We start from the raw sequence: 20,968 nt of genomic DNA on the forward strand, positions 1-20,968 counted from the left end.
ATCTCGTATGGAGATCTGGGAGTCATCAACATAGAGGTGATACTGGATGGAAGCTGTGGGAAGAGATCAGCACTCCAAGTGAGCAGGTTTAAAATAATGATAAAAGGAGTGGTCCCAGAACAGAGCCTTGAGGTACACCAATCGATAACAGAATGGCTGTGTAGGTGGAACCACCGTTGCATACACTGAAGGTGCGATGTGAGAGATAAGAAGAAAATCAGGAGAGAGCAGAACCCCGGAATCCCAGCGAGGACAGCATATCAAGGAGAAGGCGGTGATCAGCAATATCAAAGATGTCAGACAGATCAAGAAATATGAGGATAGATGCCTTTGGAACTGTCCTGGAACAAGTCTTTGGAAACTTTAGTAAGGGCAGTTTCCATGGAATGAATGCAGTGGTGAAAGCCTGATTGAAACGTATCAAGAATAGCTTGGGATGAGAGGAAGTCCAGGCAACGGTGGTGAACACATTCAAGTATCTTGGATAAGAAGAGGTGGAGGGAGAGGATAGTTGGAGAGGCATTTGAGGTCCAGTGAGGGTTTTTTGAGGAGGGGGCAACAGCATGTTTGAAGCCATCAGGGACAGTTGCAGTGGAGAGTGATTGGAGGGATGACAGTGGACAAGACCGCGCTTAGTAGATGAGTGGGAATTGGATTGGAGGAGCTGGTAGTGGGTTTGGAGGATGAGAGAGGTGTGGTTTCCTCCTTGGTGATTTTGACATATTCTGGTACTTCTATTTTTTAGCATTTTGTACCTTGGGCACTTGAAATCGTTAATCCATCCAGAAGCGTTATCCGGTTAATTTTCAAAATACTTCTTTATCACTTCAAAAATACAAGTTTTACATAGATTGACTTTTATTATAACTTTTAGCATTTGGTGTATTTTCCACTATCAAAGTGTATCTATTAAAATATGAGAGCAGGAAAACAGATTAGAAGGAGGAGTACAGGCTCTCTACAATTTTTTCTCTCATGAACTAATATTGGAACTGTATTTTTGTAAAGTGGGTTTATTTCCTTAGACGTGTGGGAATGATGTCCAGTGTTTTAACATCCCTGATTTGTAATTAAATGAAATAATTAACATGTGTTGCTATATGTTTGAGCATCTTCTAGATTTTGACTTAAATGTGTTCTTATGGCAGGTTTCTAGGAATGCTCTTGCTTCAGCTTTTATTGCCACCAGAAATCTCCATACCTCCAGAACATGGCTTCAAAAGACTGGTGAGATTTCCTTTTTATGAAAACATTGTAATAGTTGAATTTCTGGGGTTTAATGGATGGATTGCCAATTGCAGTTGGCTGGCAAGATCACTTGTGACCTTGGGAAGCCACCCTGTTAATAGGGATGGGTGCTTCTGTCCATTGTGAGCTACAATGGTAATTGGCCAAGATTTCCAAGTAAATACAAAACATCTACTTAAGAAAAATTTACATGTACTGGAAGCAGTGCATGCAAATTTATTTCATGCAGATTTGTTAAAAGTATTGGATAATCTAATTATTCTGAAGTCCACAAATTGCACTGGAAGATCACTTTTTTCATATTGTTATTTATATTTTTTCTGATATTTGAACTGTTCAAGTAATATAATTATTATAAATTTAAAGTGTTTAAATTATAATTTTCAAAAATTGAGAGAATGACCAGTAGGTAGCCAGCCCTTACTTTTATTGCTTAAAATTTGTCAAACTATTATAAGGAATTAACTGCAAAATCTTAGTAGCTTAAATTTCCCCTCAGCTCACTGGCTGAATTTTGTCCAACAAACAAAAAAGTATATTGATAAAAATTTTTCCCTTAAGAATGATGTTTGATATGACAGTATAATTGAAACTGCTTGGCAACAGATTGAGAAGAATTTTCTTCCTGCAAGAATTGATTAAATAATTTTTTCTGAATTCCATTTTTTGGGCATAATTGAATTTTGTCCAAAAGCCAGTTTTTTTCTTGCAGTGTTTACTTGGGTGAATTGTTGGTGCTTAGGGGTAAATTGTTGGTGCTTAGGGTATTTCTGTGATGCAATTAAAGTTACCCAGTGAATTCTGGTCAGGTGATTATCTGGATACATTTAGTAGCGTGTTAAGTATAAAATTGGCTATATTTCCCACTCAAGGGCTTCTTTAATTTTGGATTGTGATTTTTTTGGGACACAGTAGCATTGTTTTTTAGTAGGAACAGTAAATAGTTTGTGTCTGTATTTTCACTGTTAAGGCTTGCATACTGTCAGGAGTTGTTGGCTGTTGCTGACTTTCAAAATCTTTTTAAAATCTTAACAGTTTTATATATGCAGCAAGGAAGTCATACTATCCCACTAAATACAAAAAGGGCTTAGCATTGGCTGGGTAACGTTATCACGCACTCCTCATCCTACCTAAGTTTCAGTAAACTAGTAAAAACAAACTTGTTTAACCGATTTGTAACTTCTTAAGCCTTATCTCTTCAACTCTAACCAAATTTGTTTCCCAGATCTCTTATGCCTAACCTTGGTATCATGCTTACCTGTATTTTGATGACCTTGCATTGTACCTATATTCGCTGATTGTCCAGCTCTTCTTTGTTGTAAACCGCCTCGAACTACCATGGCTTTGGCAGTATATAAGAATAAAATTATTATTATTAGCGAGTCCCGGTCACCATGTTGCCTAAAAATTGAATCCTGGTGCTCAGGTTGTTATGCTTTTAAAGCAGCTGCTGCTTTTTAAAAAACACAACAAAACCCTATATACCTTTTTTTTTTCCTTTGATGTTTTGGCACAGTATGTCACAAAGTTAATGGAACAAGTACAGTGGAACCTTGGTTTATGAGCATAATTTGTTCCAGAAGCATGTTCGTAAACCAGATTACTCGAATATCAAAGCGAGTTTCCCCATAGGAATTAAGGGAAACTCATGTGATTGGTTCTACCTCCCCTCTGGCCACTGGCGCTGCTCCAACCCACCACAACCCCAAAAGACCCCCCACCCCTGAGGCCACTGGTGCGCTTCCACATCCCCCCTGCGAACTGGCATCACCCCCTCCTGCCCGCAAATGCTGCCCTCGCGAACGTTCACCCCCCCATACACACACACGAACCGGCATCCTCCACCCGCCCAAACTGAAGGCTTACCCCCAATGTGGCACCGGCACGCAACACCAACCCACAGGAGGTGCCGGTGCCTGAAGATCCTGCTGCTTGCCGAACTGGGCCTTGAGCATCTGTGCATGCTCAAGGCCTTCTGGCTCTCGTTCTCTCTAAGAATCTCGGAGAGAGGCAGGAGCCAGAAGGCCTTAAGCATGCACAGATGGTCAAGGCCCAGTCCGGGAAGAAGCAGGATCTTCGGGCACTGGCACCTCCTGTAGGTTGGTGCTGCGTGTCTGTGCCACATTGGAGTAAGCCTTCAATTTGGGTGGGGGGACTCGCAAATCGAGTCAATGCTCGGTTTGCGAATCACAATTTGCGAAAATGTTTTGCTTGTCTTGCAAATCACTCGCAAACCGCGGTACTTGTAAACCGAAGTTTGACTGTATATTGAATCTCTAAGGGAGAGGAAGGGATAGTAGATGTCATGGATAGAAAGACTAGATAGGCCAAAAGGTCTTTATCTGCCTTCATTTTCTATATTTCTTTGAGATGATAGATTCAAAATATGTACTGCTCTTTTTCAGTAGCTGCTGGCTAAGTAAGTGCCTGAGAGAGAGAGAATGGTATAGGCCGGGTGTCTGGTTGAGGGGATTGGGAAAGGAAGAAGGGGAGGACGGACCCACACTGGGTAAGTGCAAATGTAGAGGTCAGTAATATGAGGGGTGGGAGTACCAGCCTAAACTACAAGCTAGAAAGTCTAATCGGAGGGGGGAGGGGGGGAGAGGGACGGGGTATTTTGTTTTTGTTTGTTTGTTTGTTTATTTAATTCATTTTTCTATCCTGTTGTCCCAAAGAGCTCAGAATGAATTACAGGTTAAATACACATAGTATACAGTTAACAGGTTATGATTCGCACTGGATTAGCCATAATTTCAGTACAAGTTTACATTACAAGTTATTATCCTAATTTAACACATACTAGGGTCTCTTACTAATATACATAATATATAGTTTACTAGTCACAATTTGCCATAATTATCCTTACAGTGCAAATTTTCCAGTACAAATTTTATCCTAATTGACACACTTAGACTGTTTACAGGTTGGATTTACCATCGTTACAGTTCAAGATTTTACAATACAAGTTTCCTAGTACCAATATTCATTTCTTTGTGATCCATTGGTCAAGGGCAGGGGTTAGGTGAAGAGGTATTTTTATTGTTTTCCTAAAGTTGAGGAGACATTCAAGGGATCTGATTTGTGGGGGCAGTTGATTCCAGTAGCTCAGTATGAAGTGGGAATGGGAACGTTGTTTGGTGGTTTGAAGTCGAAGAGCACAACCAGGGGACGTTTTGAGGCGTATTTCATCCTGGGAGCATACGGAGGAAGCTTAGCCATCATATAGCCCGGCGCCATGTTGTACAAGGATTTGAACACTAGCTTTAGGTTCTGGAAGACACAGTAATATAGTAAATGACGGCAGATAAAGACCTGAATGGTCCATCCAGTCTGCCCATTAGTTATATCCATTAAAAAAACATGATTAAATTAACTTGTCTCTTCTTTGATATTTCTGGGTAACGTCTACTTGGTATTGTCTTGGTTCCAAATGCTGAAGTTGCCAGCCTAGCTCACGCCAGCCTATCCAACCATCCTGTATGCAGGATATCTACTATAGAGAATGACACGGTGACGGTTACCTGTGGGTAACCCGCAGGAATGGGGAGGGAAAAAACTGGTTGGAACGGGGAGAAGGCTATTCACCTCTTGGATCATTTGGTGATTTGTGGTGAAGTGCTACAGAGAGTAAAAACCTATGCTAGATGTTAGTACTTGGTTTGGGGGGGGGGGGGGAGTTGTTGTTTATGTTAGATATCGGGAGCAATTCTTTTCCGCAACAGTAGCTTTTATATTGATTTTCCCACACTAATCTTTTTCCTGCATTAGAAGTAAGATTAGTGCTAGAAAATCAAGCGTAAAACTACTGAGCTAACAGGTAGTGCAGCTTACTGCCCTGGCCCTCAAATGAGAGGGGTTTGACTTAATGCATATACAGTGCTCCTTCGTGATTCGCGGTCCCGGTCATTTGCGGTATTTTCTGACCGCGAATGACTGGGCAGGAGAGAGCAGTCGGAGAGGCAGGAGAGGGCAGCCGGAGCGCCGGTGAGTGAAGGAAATCATTCACGGTATACTCCGACCACCTCTTCCTGTACTAAAGTCGTTCCTCACCAATCAGGAGCTGCTTTGACTTTAGTACAGGAAGAGGTGGTCGGAGCAAACCGTGAGTGATTTCCTTCACTCGCCGGCACTCCGGCTGCCCTCTCCTGTCTCCCCTGCTAAAAATCATATTTGCGGTTTTTCAACATTCGCAGGGGTTCCTGGAACAGAACCCCTGGGAATATCGGGTGAGTACTGTACTTGACTACAAGTAGATAACATGAATAGTTTGAGGGCAGCTTTGTGACCAAAAATAAAAAATGATGTGACTAGTATAAGTCAAGGTTCCCTCTCTCCCTCTGAGCTAGCATCTCTCTCCCACTTTAGGGTCCAAAATTGCTCCCTCCCTATTGATATCAACATTTCAACTCCCAATCCCCCTTGCTGCGTAGCTTCCAGAGTATCTTTTATTTAGAGCCACGGCAGTGTAGTGATTCTCCTAGATTGCCTGCTTCCTACTCCAGAGCACACACATTGGTCCTTCTGATTCAACTTCCTGTTTGGCAGGGTTGGGAGGTACTCAGTTTTTTCAACCTCATATATGAGATGACCATGAATTTTTTTAATACATTGTTTAGACAAAATTTCTCTGCTTAATAGCAGAGTATATATATTATCTCCTGCATGGTACCAATTGGTTTTAACAAGTGGGCAAGTCTCTTCATAATTTTTTAAACACACTGTAAATACATATGATCTTAAATGTGGATGCCGGAGCCCTCACTAACCATTTTTGTCCATTATGCCCTCCTCTTTTCCTAATGACATCAAGCAGACCTGGTACTAGTTGAATGTTTATTATCCCAGGACAAGCAGGCATGATATTCTCACATGTGGGGTGACGTCATCTACGGAGCCCCAGCGCGGACAGCTTTTCAAGCAAACTTGATTGAAGTTTCAAGTTTGCACACTGCACCACGCATGTGCTAGCCTTCTTGCCCACTAGAGGGCACATCCCCACCTCGTGGTCCTCAGTTCTATTTCATCCGCGGAGCCAGAAGCCCTGTGGATATTTTTGTGCTACTAATTGCCTTCTGTCGCCGCGGCTGTGGACGTTTTTCGACGCGGTCGCTGCGTGTAGATCTTCTTTCTTTCTTTGTTTTTCGTTTTTCCAAAAAAAAAAAAAAAAAAGTTAAATTAAATATTTCTTTTCCGTCGCTCCGGGGGCTCCCGGTAGCCACGGCCCGGGAACCTCGTTCATTCCCGGCCACGTTGTAGGCCCATGTCCCGGCCTATTACGGGGTTTAAAAAGTGCGGTCGTTGTGACCGATTACTTTCAATAACAGACCCTCATCGCTGCTGTTTACGGTGCTTGGGGCCCCAGCACCCGACAGACGCGTGTGACAAGTGTGCCACCTTTCAGAAGCGGGCACTCACGCGCCGTAAGGCCCGCATGGCGGAGCTTTTTTCCATCGAGTCCCCGCCTGGGAAGGCCTCGAGTTCGGCTTCGGGCCCGGCCTTGACCTCGACCTCGGCCTCGACAGGACCCTCGGCTTCGCCTCGTCCCTCAATGACATCTAAGCCGGTTGCTGCATCCAAGGCCTCGGGTAAGTCTCCACTTCCCTCCTCAGCTCCAGGATCATCTAAAAAGCCGTCCTCGGGCTCTTCGACGGCGGGAGGGTCCACCTCCGCTCAGCCCAGGATGCCCAAGTCCATCGCCCCGAGGGAATACTCGAGACCGAGGTCGCCCTCTGAGGAGCGTCGGCAGGTGCTGCCCCAGGGGATGTCGATCCCGGGGTTCCAGGAATTGCTTCGGGCGTTAATCGTCTCGGAGCTCACCGGGGCTATTGAGCACCTGCAGCAGGCTTCGGCCTCGATGCCCCCGCAGTTGGCGACCTCGGCCTCGGGTACCGGGGCTTCGGCTCCCGAGGCACCCACGGCCTCGACCTCGGCATTGCCCTCGGACTCGGCTTCGAGGGGGCAGCCGGAGCGTAGCGTGCGCCCACGAGACAAGGTGCGCCGGGTGCGGCGGCTCTCGTCGTCGTCCTCGGAGTCCTCGCGAGGTTCATCACCTTCGGCCAAGCCTCGGGCGAGGCACCGTGCGAGGAGGGCCAAGCGGTCTCGGGCCTCGCCTCGGCGGCGCGGTCGCTCATCGCCTACCGGGGTCGATACCTTGAAGGTACGGGACCTGCGGGTCGATAATCCCAACTTGTTCAGGTCTCCTACCAGGGAGAGTTCCCGAGCGTCCTCGCCGAGGCCGAAGGGACGAGCTTCGGTGCCCCGCACCCCGGGGGGATCCCCCAAGGGTTCCTTTCGACAACCTCGGTCTCCAACCCCCTCGAGGTCACAGGATTGTGCCTCCTTGGGATCGGGGAGGGAGCCGAGGTACTCTCACGAGGCCTCTCCCTTCGGCTCGGCAGGGAAGTCTCGGTCACCCTCTCCTCCTGCTAGACCTTCATCCTTCACGAGATTTGTGCAGGATATGGCGGTGGCTTTGGGTGTGGACTTGTTGGAGGGATCCACTTACACCAAGGAGTTTTTAGAGGAGCAGGATCTTCCTGCTCCCCCGCGGGAATCCCCTCGCCTTCCCATCAACAAGGTCCTCCATCAGACCTTCCTTAGGAATCTCGAGGCTCCTTTGACGGTCGCAGTGGTGCCCTCCAAAATGGAGTCTAAATATCGCACCCTTCCCATCAAGGGGTTCGAGAAGGGGCAGCTCTCTCACAATTCCCTTCTGGTAGAGTCGGCACTTAAGAAATCGCAGCCTTCCAGGGTGTCGGCAGCGGTCCCTCCGGGTAGGGAGGGCCGGACCCTGGACAAATTCGGCCGTCGCCTTTATGCCAACTCTCTCATGGCGACGAGGGTGCTGAATTACGCCTTTTCGTACTCGTCATTCTTGCGTACGATGGTGAAGGACCTCCCTTCTTTTCGTGAGGTGATACCGGAGTCCCATAGAGACAGGTTTGCCACCTTCAGCTCTAATCTTTCCCAGCTGCGCCTCTACTTGTTCCACGCAGTTTACGACGCGTTTGAACTTGCCTCGAAGGTATCTGCCTGTGCGGTGGCCATGCGCCGGCTGGCGTGGCTTCGTACCCTCGAGATGGATTCAAATTTACAAGAGCGCTTGGCTAACTTGCCTTGCGTCAGGGCGGAACTGTTTGACGACTCATTGGATGCGGCGACCAAGAGGCTTTCTGAACAGGAACGCTCCCTGGCCTCTTTGGTGCGTCCGAAGCCTAAGCCCACTCCGCAGCGTCCCTTCCGGCAGCCCCCGAGGAGGTATCCTCAGAAGTCTACGCCGGCCTTCTCTAGACCACCACCACGGCGCCCTCCCCAGTAGGGCAGGGGTGGCCCTTCTAAACCCGCCACGCAGGGAGCGGCCAAGCCCGCGCCGTCTTTTTGACGGGGTGTGCGGTTGGGGGCGGGCCCCCTCCGCGATTTCGCTGAACCCCCTCCCCATCGGGGGTCGCCTCAGCGCATTTACCGGGGCGTGGTCTGGGATCACGTCCGACGTTTGGGTGCTCCGGACCATCTCAGAGGGCTATTCGCTCAACTTCTCCGTGCAGCCTCCGGACATGCCACCCAGAGCTTGGCCGCAGTCGCGGAGTCAGTTGTCCCTTCTCCTGATCGAGGCCAGAGCCTTGTTGAGCCTCCGCGCCGTAGAGCTGGTGCCGCCGGATCAGAGGGGGCGGGGGTTTTACTCCCACTACTTTCTGGTCCCGAAAAAGACAGGGGACTTGCGCCCCATTTTGGACCTTCGGAGGCTCAACAAGTGCCTGGTCCGGGAGAAGTTCCGTATGTTATCGCTTCCGGTTTTGTATCCACTTCTGGAAGCAGGGGATTGGATGTGCTCCCTGGACTTGAAGGAAGCGTACACCCATGTTCCGGTGCATCCCGTTTTCCGCAAGTTCTTGCGGTTCCAAGTGGGAGATTTGCACCTGCAGTATTGGGTTCTTCCCTTTGGTCTGGCGTCGTCCCCTCGAGTGTTCACCAAGTGTATGGTGGTGGTTGCGGCAGCCCTGCGCTCTCGGGGGCTGCAGGTCTTTCCCTACCTGGACGATTGGTTGATCAAGGCACCGTCCAGGGAGGGGGTTATCTTAGCGACCCAACAGACTATCAGTTTACTGCAAGGCCTGGGGTTCGAGGTGAACTTTCCCAAGTCTCAGTTGTGCCCAGCGCAGTCTCTCCAGTTTATTGGGGCCGTGCTGGACACGGTTCGCCTCCGCGCTTTCCTCCCCCCTCTCCGGCGGGAGGCCCTGCTTCGGTGGAGTCGCCACTGTCGGAAGCAATCGGTGGTGTCAGCCCAGCACATGATGATTCTGCTGGGTCACATGGCGTCGACGGTTCACGTCACACCCTTCGCCCGCCTGCATCTGAGGCTCGCTCAGTGGACTCTGGCCTCTCAGTGGCGGCAGGATCGAGATCCAGTGTCTTCCCCGATATCGGTGACTCCTTCTTTGAGTCGATCGCTCCTCCGTTGGTGGACCAACTCTTCCAATCTTTCCGGGAGTTTGCTGTTTCTCATTCCACCTTACAGCAAGGTCCTGACCACGGACTCCTCAGAGTACGCGTGGGGGGCTCATCTGGACGGTCTACGGACGCAGGGTCTGTGGTCTGCCGAGGACCGTCGGTGCCACATCAATGTGCTGGAGCTTCGCGCCATTTTTCTGGCTGCGCGAGCTTTTGTCCACCTGCTGCACGATCAGGTGGTGCTCGTGCGGACCGACAACCAAGTGGCAATGTACTATGTCAACAAACAAGGGGGTACGGGCTCTTGGCCTCTGTGCCAGGAGTCTCTTCGTCTTTGGGAATGTGCGGTCTCCCAGAACATATTCCTGCGTGCAGTTTACATTCAGGGAGAGCAGAACCGGCTGACAGACAAACTCAGTCGGCTTCTCCAGCCGCACGAGTGGTCTCTGAACTCCCGGGTCCTGCGCGAAGTCTTCGACCGCTGGGGGACTCCTCAGGTGGATCTGTTTGCCTCCCCGGAGACTCACAAACTGCCCCTCTATTGTTCTCGGATGTACTCCCAGGACCGTCTCAAGGCAGATGCCTTCCTTCTCGACTGGGAAGGGAAGTTCCTTTATGCGTTCCCTCCTTTTCCGCTGATTTTGAGAACGCTGGTTCATCTCAGATCGACCGGAGCCTCTATGATCCTCATTGCGCCTCGTTGGCCCAGACAGCACTGGTTCTCCCTGCTTCTTCAGCTAAGTGTCAGAGAACCTCTACTTCTGCCGGTCTTTCCCTCTCTGCTGTCTCAGAGTCGGGGTTCGCTGTTACATCCCAATCTTCAGTCTTTACATCTGACTGCTTGGTTCCTCTCCCCCTGACTTCGATTCCGGTGTCTCAGGCCGTGAGGGAGATTTTGGAGGCCTCGCGCAAGATCTCGACTCGGCGCTGTTATGCCCAAAAGTGGACCAGATTTACGTCCTGGTGCTCTTTGCATCGTCTGGAACCAAGTTCGGTTCCTGTGTCTTCGGTTCTGGACTATTTATTGCATCTGTCTGAGTCAGGCCTGAAGACGACTTCCATTCGGGTGCATCTCAGTGCCATTGCCGCTTTCCATCGGCACCTCGAGGGTCGTTTTCTCTCTCTTCATCCTCTGGTTGCTCGTTTCATGAAGGGTTTCGTGAATGTCCATCCTCCTCTGAAACCTCCTCCGGTGGTGTGGGATCTTAATGTAGTCTTGGCTCAGCTGATGAAGCCTCCTTTTGAGCCTATCGACAAGTCTCATCTTAAGTTTCTCATTTGGAAAGTGGTCTTTTTGATTACGCTCACGTCCGCTCGTCGGATTAGTGAGCTGCAGGCCTTGGTGGCGGATCCTCCTTTCACGGTGTTTCATCATGATAAGGTGGTTCTTCGCACCCATCCTAAATTTTTGCCTAAGGTTGTGTCTGATTTCCACCTCAATCAGTCCATTGTCCTTCCAGTATTTTTTCCGAAGCCCCACTCGCATCCTGGTGAGGCGGCGCTTCATACGCTTGACTGTAAGAGGGCGTTGGCTTTTTATCTCCAACGTTCCAAGTCTTATCGGAAGGTTCCTCAATTGTTTTTGTCCTTTGACCCTAATCGTTTAGGACACCCGGTCTCAAAGCGCACCTTGTCAAACTGGTTAGCTGCTTGTATTTCCTTTTGCTACGCTCAGGCTGATCTCCCGCTTTCGGGTCGAGTCACGGGGCATAAGGTCCGAGCGATGGCAGCTTCGGTTGCTTTCCTCCGATCCACGCCTATGGAAAAGATTTGTAAAGCTGCCACTTGGTCTTCGGTTCATACGTTCACCTCCCATTACTGTCTGGACACTTTGTCCAGAAGCGACGGCCGGTTTGGCCAGTCGGTGTTACGTAATCTGTTTTCCTAAATTGCCATCCTCCCTCCTGCCCGTTTTTGGTTGGCTTGGAGGTCACCCACATGTGAGAATATCATGCCTGCTTGTCCTGGGATAAAGCACAGTTACTTACCGTAACAGGTGTTATCCAGGGACAGCAGGCATATATTCTCACAACCCGCCCTCCTCCCCGGGGATGGCTTTTATCTTGCTTGATATGGAACTGAGGACCACGAGGTGGGGAAGCGCCCTCTAGTGGGCAAGAAGGCTAGCACATGCGTGGTGCAGTGTGCAAACTTGAAACTTCAATCAAGTTTGCTTGAAAAGCTGTCCGCGCTGGGGCTCCGTAGATGACGTCACCCCACATGTGAGAATATATGCCTGCTGTCCCTGGATAACACCTGTTACGGTAAGTAACTGTGCTTTTAGAGCCACGGCAGTGTAGTGATTCTCCTAGATTGCCTGCTTCCTACTCCAGAGCACACACATTGGTCCTTCTGATTCAACTTCCTGTTTGGCAGGGTTGGGAGGTACTCAGTTTTTTCAACCTCATATATGAGATGACCATGAATTTTTTTAATACATTGTTTAGACAAAATTTCTCTGCTTAATAGCAGAGTATATATATTATCTCCTGCATGGTACCAATTGGTTTTAACAAGTGGGCAAGTCTCTTCATAATTTTTTAAACACACTGTAAATACATATGATCTTAAATGTGGATGCCGGAGCCCTCACTAACCATTTTTGTCCATTATGCCCTCCTCTTTTCCTAATGACATCAAGCAGACCTGGTACTGGTTGAATGTTTGAAAGTCCAAGGACTGAAAAGGAAGACTCCCAGATCTCTTGTTCCTCATCACATCTTTCCAAAGGAAGGCATAAAATGCAAACTAAGATTGATTTAAAGGTCATATGAATTCTAATGTTTATATATATATTTTTTAGGCACTGCAGAAGTATCCTCTATTCTTGAGGAACGTATCCTGGGTGCTGACACCTCTGCTAGCTTAGAAGAGACAGGGCGTGTGCTATCTATTGGCGATGGAATTGCTCGGGTTTATGGTCTCAGGAATGTTCAAGCTGAAGAGATGGTGGAATTTTCTTCAGGGCTAAAGGTAAAATGAAATGTTTGGAACTCAAGCCAGTTTACCATATATACTCAAATATAAGCTGAAATTGTTGGACCAAAAATATCCCTCAAAATGGGGGTCTTGGCTTATATTTAGGTCAGTGCCCACCTGCCCTCCCTCCTGGACCTGTTGCAGGCTTCCACCGTGCCTGCCGTAACACCTGGTTTGCTGGAACAGGAAGAATGCTTCCCATCTCCTGTCGCAACTGACTCAAAAAGCTTTCACTTCCCTCCTGCCTTTCCCACATACCTTTCAATTCCCTGGTGGTCCAGTGGTGAACCGGGGCAGGAATGATCTTCCTGTGCTCCTGCCCTATGCAGAGCCCAACCTTGCAACTTCCCGTGGTTTCACGGTTGGCCAGGACAGGAGAGATCCCTCCTTTCCTGGCCGACTGACAACTTTTGCCTCCCTCCCGTCTCCCCCCCATGTACCTTTCAAATACTTGGAGGTCCAGCAATGAGCAGGAGTGATCTTCCTGCCTCATGCAGAGTCGCTAGCTGATTGGCTACCGTGAGTTCTTGCAGCAACCTCACAAGACCACAGGAACAAGCTGCCATCAATTCTTAAATATCAGGCAGATGTGCACACTATTAAGAAACTGTTAAAGCGCCGTTTCTGCTTGATGAAAGCATCTATTTAAGTTACTTGCTTTCAGGACTGATTTGTTCTTACATCATCTGTTGTGTGTATATATTTGTTTTTAATTACAGTATGTATGTTTGATGTAATCTGCTTTGGTATAAGGCGAAATAGAAATAATAAACTATAAACCATTCAGATGTGATGACATTCGTTTCCAGAGTCCTGAGAATCCTCGCCTTGCAGGTTTTCTGAAAGTCAGTATAGATGGGCTACAAGAATATAACCAGCCTTTTCACCTAGTTCTCCCACCACTACCTTCCTTTCTGTGATTTTCTGTTAATGAAAATGGCATTGATTACTGCCATTATTTTGTGTGTTTAGAAGGTGTTATCCCAGGACAAGCAGGCAGCATATTCTTTACGCATGGGTGACGTCACCGACGGAGCCCTCGGTACGGACCTTTTTACTAGAAAGTTCTAGTTGGCCGCACCGCGCGTGCGCGAGTGCCTTCCCGCCCGACGGAAGAGTGCGTGGTCCCCAGTTTCTTCGTTTCCGCGGAGCGAAGAAGACGTGTGTTTTTCAACGTCGTTGAAATCCTCCTTTTGCCTTCCCGCTCGCGTTATTTTTTCGGTTTATTCACCTTCGGGTGCTTTTTTCTTTCAATTTACAAAAAAAAAAAATCTTTCTTTTTGCTTTATTTTTCGTTCCTGCCCCGGCGGGGCCTGTGGTCACGATCCAGGCCTCGGGGTTTGATTTTGCGGAGGCCGTGTTCCCATTCATGCCCCCGCAGCCCGGTTTCAAGAAGTGCCAGCGGTGTGCACGCCCGATCTCCCTCACTGACCCACACAACTGGTGCTTGCAGTGCTTGGGACCGGAGCATCGGGCGGACTCCTGCACCCGCTGTGCCACTCTTAAAAAACGCACTTTGAAGAATCGTCAAATCCAACAAAATCTACTTTTCGGCACCGGCCCGACTATGGATTCGACCTCTTCATCTGCGGCACCGTCGAAATCGGCACCGACCACTTCGACGACGCCTGAGACGACATCGGCGCCTCCGGCGCCAGGTAAGCCGGCTAAGAAGCCTTCCACCCTTGAGCGCCCTCCCACCTCGGGGACGACACCAGTCCTTTCGGCTCCACGCCGAACCAAAAAACGCTCCACTCCGATATCGGTGAGGGCCTCGTCATCGGCCTCCTCATCGCCGGAGTGTAGAGCGGCACCCATGGAACCAAAGAAGAAAAAAGTGGTTCCGGTGCCTCCCCTGGATGACCGCATCGCGGCCATCCTCCAGGACAAGTTGCAGGAACAACTCCACCAGCAACTTCAGCAGCTCTTACCCTCTATCTTGGCACCGCTGCTCTCGGTACCAGACCGGCCCGAGCCCCACACCGTCCAACCGGTATCCACTCCATCGGTACCTATGGACTCCTCCATGCCCATTCTCTCGGCACCACATCTCCATTCCCATGCCGAGACTATCGCCTTGACGACGACCGATCCTCCTCGGGACCGAGCAGGGCACCGGTCTTCCCACGACCCTGACCGGCACCGTACTTCCCGGGACCGAGACAGACACAGGTCTTCATCACCCGGTAACGTCTCGGTACGCTCAGGCAAGTCTTTGTCTAAAACTCACCATACCGAGCCTTCCACTCCGGTCTCTCGACACGCACACACCGATGTCAGAGACCCGGACCTATGGGAAGAATCCCCTCCCGGTACCGAGGAGGATGCATCGTCGTCGGACGAAGAGCCTTCGGCACCCGATACCACATCTAAACCTGAACAATCTTCCTTCTCTAAATTCCTCAGGGAGTTGTCGGGGGCCTTATCTTTGCCACTGGAATCTGACTCTAAGAAGTCACAAGCTTTCCTGGAGGCATTGGATTTTGATCAACCTCCCAAAGAGTTCCTAAAGTTGCCCGTGCATGATATCCTACGGGAAACTTTTTATAAAAATTGGGAGAACCCGCTGACTGTCCCTGGGGCCCCCCGTAAATTGGACAGCCTCTATAGGGTTATACCAATCCCAGGATTTGATAAACCCCAACTGCCTCATGAGTCTCTCCTGGTAGAGTCCACTTTAAAAAAGACTCAGGGCTCCAGTGTTTATGCCTCCACCCCTCCTGGCAGAGAGGGCAAAACTATGGACAAGTTTGGCAAGCGGCTCTACCAGAATGCCATGCTTGCCAACAGGGCAAACAACTACTCGTTCCATTTTTCATTCTACCTGAAACATCTGGTAATGCAACTCTCCGCCATGCAAAAGTACATGCCGGAGCACAAGGTTCCACTTTTCCAGCAGCACATCTCCAGCCTGCTTCAACTGAGAAAATTTATGGTGCGCTCTATCTATGACTCCTTTGAGCTCACTTCCCGTGCATCTGCCATCGCTGTGGCTATGCGCCGCCTGGCCTGGCTCAGGGTCTCTGATCTGGACGTCAACCATCAAGACCGACTAGCCAACGCCCCATGTCTGGGAGACGAATTATTCGGAGAGTCCCTGGATACCACCACACAGAAACTCTCCGCCCATGAGACCAGATGGGATACTCTCATTAAACCAAAGAAAAAGGCTCCTCCTGCTCGTCCTTACAGACCACAGACCTCATATCAACGCAGGTTCTCCGCCAGGCCGCTCAACCCACCTTCACAGCAACCTAGGCGGGCCCGCCAACACCAACACACCCAGGCTCGTGCCCAGTCTAATCAACCTGCCAAGCCTCTTCCTCCTGCCAAACCTTCTCAGCCCTTTTGACTCCTCTCTCCAGGGCTTAGCCAGTCTTCCACCCTCATTGCCTCTTCCTCAGCCAATCGGAGGCAGGCTCCACATCTTCATCAGCCGTTGGGAGGTCATCACATCGGACCAGTGGGTCCTCAACATCATCCGCCACGGCTACTCTCTCAACTTCCAGACTCTTCCACCAGACAATCCTCCCGTAGAGTCTGCTTCTCTTTCAACTCAAACCCCCCTCCTCCTGCGGGAGGTCCAATCCCTCCTTCTCCTCAATGCCATCGAAGAAGTACCTCTGGAACAAAGAGGCCGGGGATTCTACTCCCGTTACTTTCTAGTTCCAAAGAAGACAGGAGACCTAGGTCCCATTCTCGATCTCAGGGACCTCAACAAGTGTCTAGTCAAGGAGAAGTTCAGAATGCTATCCCTTGCCACGCTTTACCCTCATCTCTCTCAGAACGACTGGCTATGTTCCCTGGACCTCAAGGAGGCCTACACTCACATCCCAATCAATCCAACCTCATGTCGCTACCTGCGATTCCAGGTGCACCATCGCCATTATCAGTACAAAGTGCTACCTTTTGGCCTCGCTTCATCACCCAGGGTGTTCACCAAATGCCTCATTGTGGCGGCGGCCTTCCTCAGGTCTCACAACCTCCAGGTGTTTCCCTACTTGGACGATTGGTTGGTGAAAGCACCTACGTCTCCGCTTGTGCTACAAGCCACTCATCATACCATCTCTCTCCTACATCTTCTGGGGTTCGAGATCAACTACCCCAAGTCGCATCTGCTTCCCACACAGCGCCTTCAGTTCATTGGAGCAGTTCTCGACACCACGCTAATGAGGGCGTTTCTCCCCTCCGACCGACAGCGGAATCTGCTCCGCCTGTGTCGTCAGGTGCTCCTTCATCACTCCATTTCTGCAAGACGGATGATGGTCCTCCTGGGACACATGGCCTCGACGGTGCATGTGCTTCCCCTGGCACGACTCCACCTCAGGACACCTCAATGGACTCTGGCCAACCAGTGGTCACAGACCTCGAATCTTCTTTCTCATCCCATCTCTGTGACATCGTCTCTTCAGCGATCTCTACAATGGTGGTTGAACTCCTCAAATCTTTCCAGGGGCCTTCTTTTTCATCTGCCCCCACATTCCATGATCATCACCACGGATGCCTCCCCTTATGCATGGGGAGCTCACCTGGGAGACCTATGCACCCAAGGTCTTTGGACCCCACAGGAGCGTCTACATCACATCAATTTCCTAGAACTACGAGCCATGTTCTACGCTCTCAAGGCCTTCCAGCACCTTCTTTGTCCTCAGGTTCTGCTCCTGTGCACGGACAACCAAGTCGCCATGTACTACATAAACAAACAGGGCGGCACCGGATCTCGCCTCCTTTGTCAGGAGGCTCTTCGCATTTGGACCTGGGCCACGGCCCGCAGTCTCTTCCTCAAGGCTGTCTATATCCAGGGCGAACAGAACTCCCTGGCCGACAATCTCAGTCGCATCCTGCAACCTCACGAGTGGACTTTGGATCCTCCCACGCTCCTCTCCATTTTTGCTCGCTGGGGCACTCCGCAAGTGGACCTGTTCGCAGCCCCTCACAACCATCAGCTGCCCCAGTTCTGCTCCAGACTCTTCTCTCCTCACCGTCTGGCACCGGATGCATTCCTTCTCGATTGGACGGATCGGTTCCTCTATGCCTTTCCTCCTCTACCTCTGATGTTGCGGACTTTATCCAAACTCCGCAGGGACGGAGCCACCATGATCCTCATAGCTCCCCGGTGGCCTCGTCAACACTGGTTCTCCCTCCTGCTTCAGCTCAGCTCCAGGGAGCCCATTCCTCTACCTGTGTTTCCTACTCTACTTACACAACAGCATCAATCTCTACTACATCCCAATCTGTCTTCGCTCCACCTGACAGCTTGGTTTCTCTCGGGCTGACTCTCCAGGAAATCTATCTCAGCCTGTCCGTCTCATTTTGGACGCCTCCAGGAAACCTGCCACCCTCCAATGTTACCATCAGAAGTGGACCAGGTTCTCCTCTTGGTGCCTCCGTCATCATCACAATCCCACCTCTTTAGCGGTGGAACCTGTTCTGGACTACTTGCTCTCCCTGTCCAACGCAGGCCTCAAGTCTACCTCAATCAGAGTCCATCTCAGTGCCATCACGGCATTTCATGAGCCTGTCCTAGGAAAACCCCTCACGGCTCACCCTCTGGTTTCCCGATTCATGAGGGGCCTCTTCAACATCAAACCACCTCTGAAGCCTCCTCCGGTCGTCTGGGACCTGAATGTGGTTTTGTCTGCCCTCATGAAACCTCCTTTTGAGCCACTTGCCACAACTTCGCTCAAATTTTTGACTTGGAAGGTGCTTTTCCTCATTGCCATCACCTCTGCCAGGAGGGTTAGTGAGCTTCATGCACTGGTTGCCGATCCACCGTTCACTATTTTTCACCATGACAAGGTGGTTCTGCGCACCCATCCAAAGTTCCTCCCCAAGGTGGTCTCAGCTTTTCACCTCAACCAGTCCATTGTGTTGCCTGTCTTCTTCCCGAAACCTCATTCACATCCCGGGGAACAGGCATTGCACAGTCTTGATTGCAAGCGTGCCCTGGCTTACTATCTTGATCGTACAAGGGCTCACCGCTTGTCCCCTCAGCTCTTCCTGACCTTCGACCCGAATCGTTTGGGTCGACCGGTCTCTAAACGGATGCTATCCAACTGGCTTGCAGCTTGCATCGCGTTCTGTTATGCTCGGGCCGGTCTGTCACTGGACGGTGCTGTCACGGCCCACAGGGTGAGAGCTATGGCCGCTTCTGTTGCTTTCCTCCGTTCCACACCCATTGAGGAAATCTGCAAGGCGGCCACTTGGTCCTCAGTTCACACATTCACTACTCACTACTGTCTGGATGCTTTCTCCAGACGGGATGGGCACTTCGGCCAATCTGTACTTCAGAATTTATTTTCCTAAATGGCCAACCATCCCTCCTCCCTCTTTGTTAGCTTGGAGGTCACCCATGCGTAAAGAATATGCTGCCTGCTTGTCCTGGGATAAAGCACAGTTACTTACCGTAACAGGTGTTATCCAGGGACAGCAGGCAGATATTCTTACGTCCCACCCTCCTCCCCGGGTTGGCTTCTTAGCTGGCTTATACTAACTGGGGACCACGCACTCCTCCGTCGGGCGGGAAGGCCAACTAGAACTTTCTAGTAAAAAGGTCCGTACCGAGGGCTCCGTCGGTGACGTCACCCATGCGTAAAGAATATCTGCCTGCTGTCCCTGGATAACACCTGTTACGGTAAGTAACTGTGCTTTATGTAAGGTAACAATTTCTCTGCTATGATTTTTAGGGAATGTCTCTGAATCTGGAACCTGACAATGTTGGTGTCGTGGTCTTTGGTAATGATAAACTGATCAAGGAGGGTGACATAGTGAAGAGAACAGGTGCCATTGTAGATGTTCCTGTTGGTGAAGAGCTGCTGGGACGTGTGGTAGATGCCCTGGGCAATGCCATTGATGGAAAGGTAAACATGGGTTGACTCATCAATTTACTTTATAGTTATAATCTCCTAACTGTTTTTTAATATTTGTGCTTTCTTATTCAGTGTCCTGGTCTTTGTTCTGCACTCAATTATGAGCTATCTTTAGGACAAGTGGACAAATAGTAAAGGGCTCCTTATTAACAGTTGTCTGTCTCCAAATCAAAGGGATGTTAAAAGGAAATTTATACATAAGGGGAGGCAAAATAACACGCCAAAAATGTGACTACATTTCATATAGGGTTTGGGAAACGGTTAAAAATAATAATAAACCAAATCAAGCCTGGGGTTCCAGAAAAATAATCCAGCAGTAAAAAAAAAAAAGAAAATGGCCCAGTGCATTTCTGTGGGGAGGGAGCAAGTCAGCTGCTCCATAGGAACGTTTAATACACTAAGGGCTCCTTTTACAAAGGTGCATTAGGGCCTTATCGCGCAGAATGGAGTGCGCTAAAATGCCGCACGCACAAGCCACTACCACCTCCTCTTGAGCAGGCAGTAGTTTTTTGGGTAGCGCACCCTAATCTGGTACATGTGCTAAAAACGCTAGTGCACCTTTGTAAAAGGAGCCCTAAAATATAGCAGTTAGGGTGTCTTTTTAAAAGCCTTTTTTTCCAGGTTTCTACCCCTTCCTTAGGTTTCCCAACCTCTAAAATCCCTTTTTGGCTGTTTTAGTTAAGGCATTTTGGTGCCAAAATACTACTGCCATGGTCATCTTGGATTTCCAGATTTTTTTTTTTGTTGTTGAAAGTTCTCCAGACCCTTCAAATCGCCTTGTTTTACTACTATTATTTCTATAGTGCTACCCGATGCACAGTGCTGTACATTAAACACAAGATTTGGTTCCTACTCAAAAGAGCTTACAGCACAGGGTGGATATGAGGAGTTTGAACTGTAAGCAGAGAGCCAATGAAGTTACTTAAGGAAAGGGGGAGCAGGCAGGCAGCAGGATTCCAAACAGATTGGAGGGGGTGGATTAGCAGGAGACCCGCAAGAAGCACGGTGCAGTAATCCAGGTGAGAGGTGCCATGGGCTTGGATAATGGTCTTGGCAGCATGCTCTGAATTTTAGCAACAACATATAGAAAGAAGCAACAAGTTTTGGTGGTTTGTGGGATATGTGAAGAGAAGGAAAGAGAGGAGTACAAATTTTGGCGTAGGGAAGTAGATTTCACGGCATAGAGATGGTACCAGAAGATCAGAGCTCCAAGGGAAGAAGTGTAGATGGAGAAAAGAGGTCCTAGGACAGAGCCTTGAGGTACACCGAATGATAGCGGAATGGCATTAAAGGAGGATCCTCTAGAGCACACACTAAAAGTGTGATGGGAAAGGTAGGAAGAAAACCATGAGATAACAGAGCCAAGAAATGCAAGCAAGGTCAGCGTATCAATGAGTAGGCAGTGATCTACAGTGTCAAATGCT

At 49.5% G+C, this 20,968-nt stretch overlaps 1 protein-coding gene across 2 annotated transcripts in view; it reads left to right on the forward strand.

Moving 5' to 3' along the window:
- The window catches only part of ATP5F1A (ATP synthase F1 subunit alpha), an 85,867-nt gene that overhangs the window by 1,744 nt on the left and 63,155 nt on the right, over positions 1-20,968 (forward strand). The window contains exons 2-4 of one of the 2 annotated variants that reach the window (XM_033935157.1): positions 1,149-1,227; positions 12,500-12,669; positions 19,362-19,535. In XM_033935157.1, coding sequence (XP_033791048.1) covers positions 1,149-1,227; positions 12,500-12,669; positions 19,362-19,535 — 423 coding nt within the window. Of the gene's footprint in view, positions 1-1,145; positions 1,228-12,499; positions 12,670-19,361; positions 19,536-20,968 lie in introns of both variants that reach the window. The other variant, XM_033935147.1, reaches the window with a different exon arrangement.

Source organism: Geotrypetes seraphini, chromosome 1 (assembly GCF_902459505.1).
Source record: "Geotrypetes seraphini chromosome 1, aGeoSer1.1, whole genome shotgun sequence".
Lineage (NCBI taxonomy): Eukaryota > Metazoa > Chordata > Amphibia > Gymnophiona > Dermophiidae > Geotrypetes > Geotrypetes seraphini.